General features: G+C 36.7%; 1 protein-coding gene across 1 annotated transcript in view; it reads right to left on the reverse strand.

The window, feature by feature from the left end:
- SLC25A46 (solute carrier family 25, member 46) overlaps positions 1-8,518 on the reverse strand; it is a 31,051-nt gene extending 22,533 nt beyond the window's left edge. The window contains exons 1-4 of the mRNA XM_008591304.1: positions 8,145-8,518; positions 5,361-5,403; positions 4,043-4,100; positions 1,763-1,840 (exon numbers count right to left, since the gene is read on the reverse strand). Of these exons, the coding sequence (XP_008589526.1) occupies positions 1,763-1,840; positions 4,043-4,100; positions 5,361-5,403; positions 8,145-8,445 (480 nt within the window). The 5' untranslated portion in view covers positions 8,446-8,518. The remainder of the gene's footprint in view (positions 1-1,762; positions 1,841-4,042; positions 4,101-5,360; positions 5,404-8,144) is intronic.
- Between the last annotated feature and the right edge of the window lie 703 nt (positions 8,519-9,221).

The raw sequence follows: 9,221 nt of genomic DNA on the forward strand, positions 1-9,221 counted from the left end.
TTGTTAATGTTTGTTAGGTTTAGGCCAAGATGAACAATCCAATTAATTAAACAATCCAAATAATTAATTAGTTTATTTATCTTATTAAATACCCCTACTATCTATATATTCAAGTCCCTACTAGTCCTTCCCTTTGGATGACCCACAGGTCTCTCAAAATTTATATATCTACAACTTAACCCAATCATATGCACTCAGATCACACCAATTCTTCTCTGCTGTACTTCCTGTCTCCCTAGATAGCAGCTTCATCATCTTAGTTTCCAAATTGTATATTCAGAAGACATTTTTCTCTCACTCTTCTTATCCAATTAGTCACCAAGTTCTATAAATTCTACTCCTAGTCTCTTACAAATCTATGCTCTTTGTTCCATCCTTACTCCATTACACTCTATCAATTTGACATTACAAGTTTCACTGTCTCTAGTCTTGCCCCTTTCCAGAATACCATCAGTGATATTCCTATTCTTATTACTTATCTATATGCTATTAATAAATACCATATAGACATGGTACAATTAAAAAGAAGCAGTAGGGTATCAGGTAAAAAAGTTTGTCTCCTTTTCACCCCATCCCCTAGCAGCAATTTCTTACTTATCCTCCAGAGATTGTCCATGCATATACAAGTACATCTCTGTGTATATGTACAGATAGATAAATGTTTTTGTTTTGCTCATTTTTAACAGGTGGTACTATCTTGAGCCATAACATAATATCCCAGAGATCATTCTGTATCAGTACATGCAGAGGTATCTTCTTATTTTTAAAGGCTAACTGGTGTTCACCATATAAATATGCCGTAATTATTTTACTGGTACCATACTTATGGACATGTAATCATTTCCAATCTCATTATTATATGCAATGCCACAATGACATCCTTGCATATATATTTTTGCATATATATATATATACACACACACACACACACACACATGCAATGCCATGATATCCTTGTATATTTACACTTTTGTATATATATGTATACATCTACAAGGAATAAGTTCTTAGAAATGAAATTAGTAAGTCAAAGAACATGTATATTTTAAATTTTGATGGATATTGCCAGACAACCAAAGTTTGCTCAAGATACTTTGGTCACTGTTAAAACATCTTCAATGATACTCCTGTAGCTTTTAAGATCAAGGGTGCAATTAGAAAGCCTTTATGATCTGGATCCTGCTTACTTCTCCAGCTACTTTTTCATTTCTCTTACTCTTCAACCCCTGCTCCAAGCTCCCACTGTATTGCATTAAATGCATTCCCAAACATTATAACCTCTCATTTTCTTCTGTCTCTGCACATCAACTTAAAAAACCTTTTCTCTATCCTCATCACTAAAAGGTAGACTTCTTGACAATAAGTATACAACGCAGGTGTCCCTTTTCCTAAAGTTTTTCCATGCCATAGCCTGTGCCCAATCCTAATTTTGATAAGGTACTTCTCTTTAGAACTCTGACAGCATTTTATACTTCTAACATTGCATCTATCTTATTGTACTGCAATTTTCTGCTTAAGTTTTTGTCTCCATGACTGAACTATAAGCCTCTTGTTAGCTGCTGTGTTCTTAGTAGTTTTTGCTGAATTAATGAAATGCTGAAAGATTCAAAAAAGATACCATTACTATGCTACATTTGTTTTACTATAAGATTTAAGATATTTTTATTCACCAAGTTAAAAGGAATTATTCTTACTTTAACGATTACTAAGCCCAAATGACACGTATATACATCTTTAATAGAATTCACAGACTAATTCTCACCTGAGTTTTGTTGAAACTGTACATAATATTGATGACTGTAAATGGAGTGAGATGGTAATGCCGAGCATGGTAATTAACCTGTAAAGAAGATATTTTATGATTTTTTTCTATTATTGTTTCGTCAAGAAATAACAAGGCCATGAAAGATACACAGGGCAGCTGCATCATTAACAAAAGTTAAATTCTAAAGTCAACATAAATTAAACATAAGCAAAATTATTCTTAAAAGTACTTTAAATAACCTATTAAAAGTACAGTATATATGGTTATATAAATACAGTCTGGAGACCAATGCATAATATACACAGTAATGTAGACTATATAATAAAGAGGGTCTTATTGTTTGATATTTGTTTCCTTAAACACTAGAATTACATATCCCAACTCATGCTCATTTTAGGCAAGCATTTTTCAAACTATAGGTTGCAACTGATTGGTAAATTATGAAATCAGCTAAGGGGATCAAAAAACTATACATTAAGTGAAATAATAAAAAATAAAATATTAGAATGCATCACACATTCTAATGGTATTATTTAATAAAATATTTTTTAAAATAACATATTTGTTACTCATTATGTATACACTGGATCACAATGTAAAATACATGTCTGAAATATACTGTTCTGGGCATATTCACTGTTATGCTATTTAAGTGGTTATTTCTCTATGCATACTTATTTTTCAGTGCTAAACATGAACAGATTAATTTGTAATGATTTATTATATTGTTTCAAATTTTAACAGTAAATAAATACGGGAAAAATTACTTTGCAAAGGAGGTGAGTTGTAGTATAACACTGTTTGCCAAAGTATGGTCCACTGACCCCCAAAAGCCCCATTACCCTTTTAGGGGATCAACAAATTTAAAATTATTGTTGCCTTTTTCGTTGTGTTGATATTTTCACTAATACTGCAAAAGAAATGGTGGTCAAAATGCTAGCTCTTTAGCAGAAATTAAGGCAGTGACATGAAACTATACTTTATTACTTACTGTTTTCTTCACCCCACTTATTCACAGGAAGGAAAAAGCAAACTTCACTTAAGAATATCCTTGATGAAGCAGTAAAAAATGTTAATTTTACAAAACGCTGACCTTTGAGTACACATCATTTTTCTAATTAATATCCTGTGTGTTGCATAAGGAAGTAAGATGGCTGTCATGAGGAAAAGCACCTGTATAATGGAACTGCAAGTTGAACTTGCCTCTTTTTTCAAGGAACACCATTTTTTGCTTGAAACATGATCTTGAAAATCAAAAAAGTGAGCTGTTGATTAAAAAAAAAAACCAAAAAACAGCTGACAGTATTTGTTGTCAATGATAAATATGAGTTTTCAAGCTTGAAACATGATCTTGAAAATCAAAAAAGTGAGCTGTTGATTAAAAAAAAAAAACCAAAAAACAGCTGACAGTATTTGTTGTCAATGATAAATATGAGTTTTCAAGTAAAATTCAGAATTTTGGAAAATCTGTATCCACCATCAAAAACTTCTAATACTTAAATGATTTTTTGATGTGTATAATCAAATGTTTTAAGATCTGGAAGATCTATATAATGCATGGATCAATATTTTTCAAATACTCAGTGCATGATGATATGGAATCATACATGGATAAAAATATCCATCCACGATGCAGTATAGATGAATGGATTTTTACGTAACAAGGATAAAAAGTTCATTGATGTGGTTTTAGATTTCACATTGTAAATAACCTTTAAGAAACTACCATTTAGTGAGTTTTGGTTTAATTTCAAAGAAGAATACCTGGAATTCTCTGAAAACAATATAAAAAACTGTTTTTTTCAACTACATATGTGTAGAAGGCTGGATTTTCTTGTTTCTTTCAAAAACAATGTATCACAACAGATTGACTGCGGAAGCAGTTATGAGAATCTGACTTTCTCCTCTTATGCCTGACATTAACAACATTTGCAAAAACATTTATTTTTAATAAAATGTTATTTATGTTGATATCTAATGAGTTTATTTTAATGAATTAAATTAATAGATACATTAAAATTTTCCCAGTTTTAGTTTCTGAAATGGCAAATATTGACAGATATGACCAACATAAACCAAAGTTCTTTGAAATCATGACCAATTTTTAAGACTTTAAAGAAGTTTAAAGACCAAAAAGTTTGAGAACTGGTAAAGTACAGATTTTGGAACATTTAACATAAAGTAATAGTTACATGGTCTCATGCCACTTATCTGAGTTCTGCACTTCGAATAAGGGACAGGATTATTATTTCAGAAGGTCACAGAAATTACATTTACCTGACATTGGCGGCGTAAAACAATGCAAGGATGGGCCAGTACATTTTCTGTAAAGAGACTGTATAAAAAAATTTATGTATATATGTGTCTATATAAAGACAACTTTAATTTACAACATATGTTTTTCGAATTATTCTTGCCTGAAGAATCATGCATTAATTTATGTTCTGTATTCTTAAATTAAAGGAAATTTTTAAAATATCTAGACATATTTGCAAATGATTCCACCAATAACAAAATTCAATACAAAAAGAACGAATATCAGATCTGCAAACTGGTAAATAAGGAAAATAATACATAATATTAATAACTATAGCATAAAGATAAAACTACATCTCTGTATGTTTGATGTGGGAAACGTCACTTCAATTAAATGGCACCACTGAATGCTATTTTTTTTCCCAGAAAATGACCTATGAACAAAGTTCCTATCAGCAAATTTTGGTTTTGATGTACTTTGCACTAAGTTATAGGATTTTTACAGGATTTTTAACAACCATGTAATATTTTTTTGAAAACATTCCCCAGGAAATAATTACAGCTGTGGGTTTAATCTCTAACAGTGACATATATATACATTCACACATATATTAATATTGTGTCAAATGAACAAAAGCTTTAAGTATAAAGAGTGAGGCTAAAAAAATTGACAGTAGCAGAATGAAAAATACAGATTTTAGTTATACTGACATTAACATCCTCAGGTTTAAATATGCAAATAAAGTCTTTTTTCTTGGTTAAAATGTTTAAAATGATGATGGTCATTCTGGTATGAAATGTAAGCCTGTGCAATTCCAATGTTTTTGAAACTGGTATTCACTAAAGATGACAATAATCGAGACTGAATGACTTTCTAAAATAAAATTATCATTAGAAATAAAAAAATGTAATGCTGATCACCAAACGCTGAATATAAGCAAAATCTAGATGCTATGCAGCTAACTATCCTGTGAGCATTTGAATGCTTAGAGAGAAGCTTCAATGCACAATTACTCTTTTCTTGATGGGGAAGGAGATACAATTACATTTGACTTTATTCTTTGGATAGACCCATGAAAGTTGTTAAAATATTCGTTGCAAATTACTTTGTGTTTAGAATCAAATGAATAGTCTCTAACTTTACTGGGAAAAAAAAATCAATTTATAGATTTTAAATAACGCTCTTTTTTTCTGTAAAATATTATTCAATATTTAATGTGGTGTTCCAAAGAAACAACATGAAGATAGCAACCTAAAGGAACTTAAATTAATATTATTAATTAAAGAAAAAACACTAAATAAAAACTTAAATTTAAAAATCTTTAGATAAAAACATTACCTTGCAAGTCCAATACCAAATCCAGCAAATCTATTCAACTGTTCTAAAATAAAAGGAATAAAATTACTCATAACCAATATTTAGGTTTACTTTAAAAACGAACAAACAAAAAATTTCTTTTATTAACATGCTGTTCATTTAAAGTCCTAAGTCAAATTCTGATAAGGACCAGGGAGTTAATCTGAATGACTGAAGGACTCTGCTGGGGCTTATGTGGCAAGTTCCAATGTAGACTTCTTAAGGATGCAACTGCTTTTTAGCTCCAGTTCATTTATGCTCAGGGCCCAGGTTTTCTAAGCTGTGATTTTCAAATTCATTTGTGTATAAAATCTTCATTTTTTTTTTTCCCTTTTTTGTCTTTTTCACTGACTGGTAACGGGATCGCAACCCTCCGTGTCGCGCCCGTACTGGGGACCGGCAACAGGATCGCAACCACGCCCGCACCGCGCTCAGCCTTCCTTTTTTGTCTTTTTCACTGACTGGTAACGGGATCGCAACCCTCGGTGTCGCGCCCGTACTGGGGACCGGCAACAGGATCGCAACCACGCCCGCACCGCGCTCAGCCAGTGAGCGGGAACCGGTCTCCACATGGGATCCAAACCCTCGGCGGGAGCGCCACCGCGCTCTCAAGCGGCGCACTCTCCAGTGGGCCACCGGGCCGGCCCAAAATCTTCATATTTTTAAGTATCAGCAACTATTTCAAAAAGTGTTAAAACACTGTATGGGCCAAATCAAACAAGTATGCAGTTAAGGGTTACCAGTTTTCAACTTCTGATTGTAATCAACTAGAAAACTTCCACAAACAACTTTACCCTCCATGCTGTAACCCACTGTTATTGATGGAGAGCACCTTGTTAAAACAATAGTTGCAAGAAAAGCACCTTTAAATTATTAACTTGAATGAGTATTCAAGGTAACCAAAATGGGTAAAAACAGGTTTCTTCCTCCATATCTTCTCAAGTTTTAAACAGTTCTAGAGTAGCTGTTTAATTCAGTCTCTGTGATAGGTTAGTAGGTACATATATGTGCTACTACTGATGACAATTCTGTAATGTTACTGGAAAAGTTTATAGCTGGAAACATTTCTATGCCCGTGTCAAAAGATGAAAAAAGCCTTTCTCCTTGACTAAAGAACCAAAAATCATAATGGTGAACTATCACCACCCCAAGGGACTAGACATTAAATTTCAGCTATAATACAATATTCACAAGGATAACTCCCCCTTACACCATACTCTTGCAAATGTCCTACTTCCTTACAGTAAAAAACTTCTTTTGCCCAGTTAATGTACATTCCTCCGGTCACTTTTTTACCCTCTTTGTGTGTACAGACCATTCCCAAATATTAACAGAAAATGCCACTGACATTTTCTGGAAGGTGTTAGGAAAGTTTATTCTTAACTGTGTAAATCTCTCTGGAGTCTATATCCTCGTTGCAAAGTTACATTCACTTACATGTTAACTGCTACAATGAATCTCTGGTTTTGCTGAGGAGTTCCTCCTCACCATAATCATCAAAGCTTAATTTATGAAAAGATAAAATCACAAACTTTACTTCCTAAGAAGTTAACTGTTTAGCAATTATATATGCATTATGAATTATTTAATTTATGACTTATAAAAGCATTCCAATATTCTTCTGGGACCAGTATGACACATGGAAAGAAAACTAGGTGAGAGTCAAAAACCTAACTGTATGACACTAGATAAGTCACTAACCCTCCATCACATCTCCATTTGCTGATCACGTAATCATTAAAAGTCTATACCTCCCAGTCAACTCAAATCAAATATTATTGCACGTCCAAGACAAAGTCAAGGAAATGAGAATAAGGCAGTCTAGAATATATGTAATATTTAATGATATAATTAATCTATTATTCTAACAATTCCCAGAGAGTGGAAAGAGGCAGCCATTATTTACATTTTACAAATAAAAAGGATGTTGAAAATAGCTAGACCATGCAGTGTTACAAGGTCTTCTGACATCCTACAGAGAATAATTTTGTACTGATTCCAAAATGCTATCTCGAAACTGTATCAGTGTTTCTAGTTCTTAAGTGTTATTTTTCGGTCAGAAGAAGGAAAGCAGGAAAAGAGAAAATTATAGGAAGGAAAATTTCTTGACTAGAGATCTAAAAAGATAGATACCACTCCTAAGATTAAAAGAGAAAAGGAAGGAAACGAATATTTTTTAGCCTACTATGTGTCCCATACTATATTAGGTGTTACAATTCATTTTATTTAACACTTGTAAAAAGCTTATGATTCTTCTGCGCATCTTAAAGATGAGAAAACTAAGGGCTCACAGAAGTCAAGAAAAGTCGTTCAGCTTAAGTGGTAGGGCTGGGTTTGAACCTAAACCTTCCTACGCTGAAAAGCTTTTCTTTCCACAACACAAAGCAACAGGTAAATGAACTAATTAATTAAATCAAGAAAGTATAGCTGCCAAAACGAATTAGGTAACAGTAAATAATCCAATTTCCTTCTTTCTTGACTCTGGCCATGGGTTGTAACATGCCAACCCCCCCTAAAATTTCCTACTATGCACCCCATAGCTAAAGCAGATGTCCCTTTTGGAGGTGATCCTGGAGGATAGGTCTGTGTGAGGAAGGGGGAGGCCCGCTGCAGGGGCAGAGGACGAAAGGGGGGCAGAGGGTGTGGCGCGCGATAGGCCGAGAAGGACCCGGAGGCGGGATCTTTCCCACGGCTTCCGGGGTCTGCAGGCCGCGATTCACGGCTCCGCAACCCTACCCACCCCTGCCTTGGTCCCCACGCCCTCACCACTGCTCTGCCCCTGCACACCAACGCCGCCTCCGCCTCCGCCGCCACTACCGCTGGGAAATGGCTCCTCCGCGGGGCCCTCGTACGGGGTGGAGGTGGAAGGCACGCCGTAGGGCGGGCTCTTCTCGCCCCAGTGCAGATTGCGGCTGCCCGGGATGTCTGGCGGAGTCGTCACCCAGTGGCCCAGGTCCGACCCGGAGCTGAAGGACCTTGCAGGGAAAGCGCCGCCGAAGCCCTGGTCGTCCCGGGCACCACCCCGGTAGCCCAAGCCATCGAATCCGTCCGGGCGCCGCGGATGCATAGCGGCCGGGGCAGGATGAGGCGAGCCCACCCGGAGCGCACCACCCCCGGGGCCACTGCGACCTGGGACCGGACAGCTTCCCCTCCTTGTCCGCCTCTGCCTCTGGGGAAATTCTGACAACCGGAAGTCACATTGAAAACCCGGAAGTCCCTAGAGCACGTGATCGGAACCTTTTCCGGTGACTGTCAGAGGCACGTTGCTAGGGAGACGCGACTGTAACTTAGGGCCAAACCTTAAAACTTGTAGTCGTTAGAGAGGAGGTTGAAAGATGATTCTGGAGTTCATGAAAAACAATACCAAAGAGATACCAGAAAGTGAACTGGTGTAGGAGATGCGGCCTGGATGGGAGGAGGTCAAATAAAGATGTTTCTTCCGGGGAGTTGATTAGGCGCGGGTGGAGCTGACCCGCCGAGATCGCTGCTGGAAATGCTCCGCGCCCCTGTTACGCCCCACGTCTACGTCTTTCTCCTCTCACTGGGCTGGTTCCTCGCCTGCCCCAAGCTAGAGGTTAGAGCTGGGGGATGTTAGTAAAGTTCCATCTAGCGTTGTCTCCTGCTCTCAGGTTTTGTATAAAATCTATCGGGAGATGTTTCCTCCCAGAAAACGTGAAGGTGCTATGGACCACCAAATCAAGCATCAGAAAAGTTCAAGGGAGGGGCCGGCCCGGTGGCGTATGCGCTGGTGTGCCGCTTGTGAAGCGTGGAGGCACTCCCGCCGTTCGGATCCCACATACAGACCGGTTCCCGCTCACTGGCTGAGCGAGGCGCGGGGGCAAC

Source organism: Galeopterus variegatus, unplaced genomic scaffold, assembly GCF_000696425.1.
Source record: "Galeopterus variegatus unplaced genomic scaffold, G_variegatus-3.0.2 Scaffold6823, whole genome shotgun sequence".
In the NCBI taxonomy this organism is placed as follows: domain Eukaryota; kingdom Metazoa; phylum Chordata; class Mammalia; order Dermoptera; family Cynocephalidae; genus Galeopterus; species Galeopterus variegatus.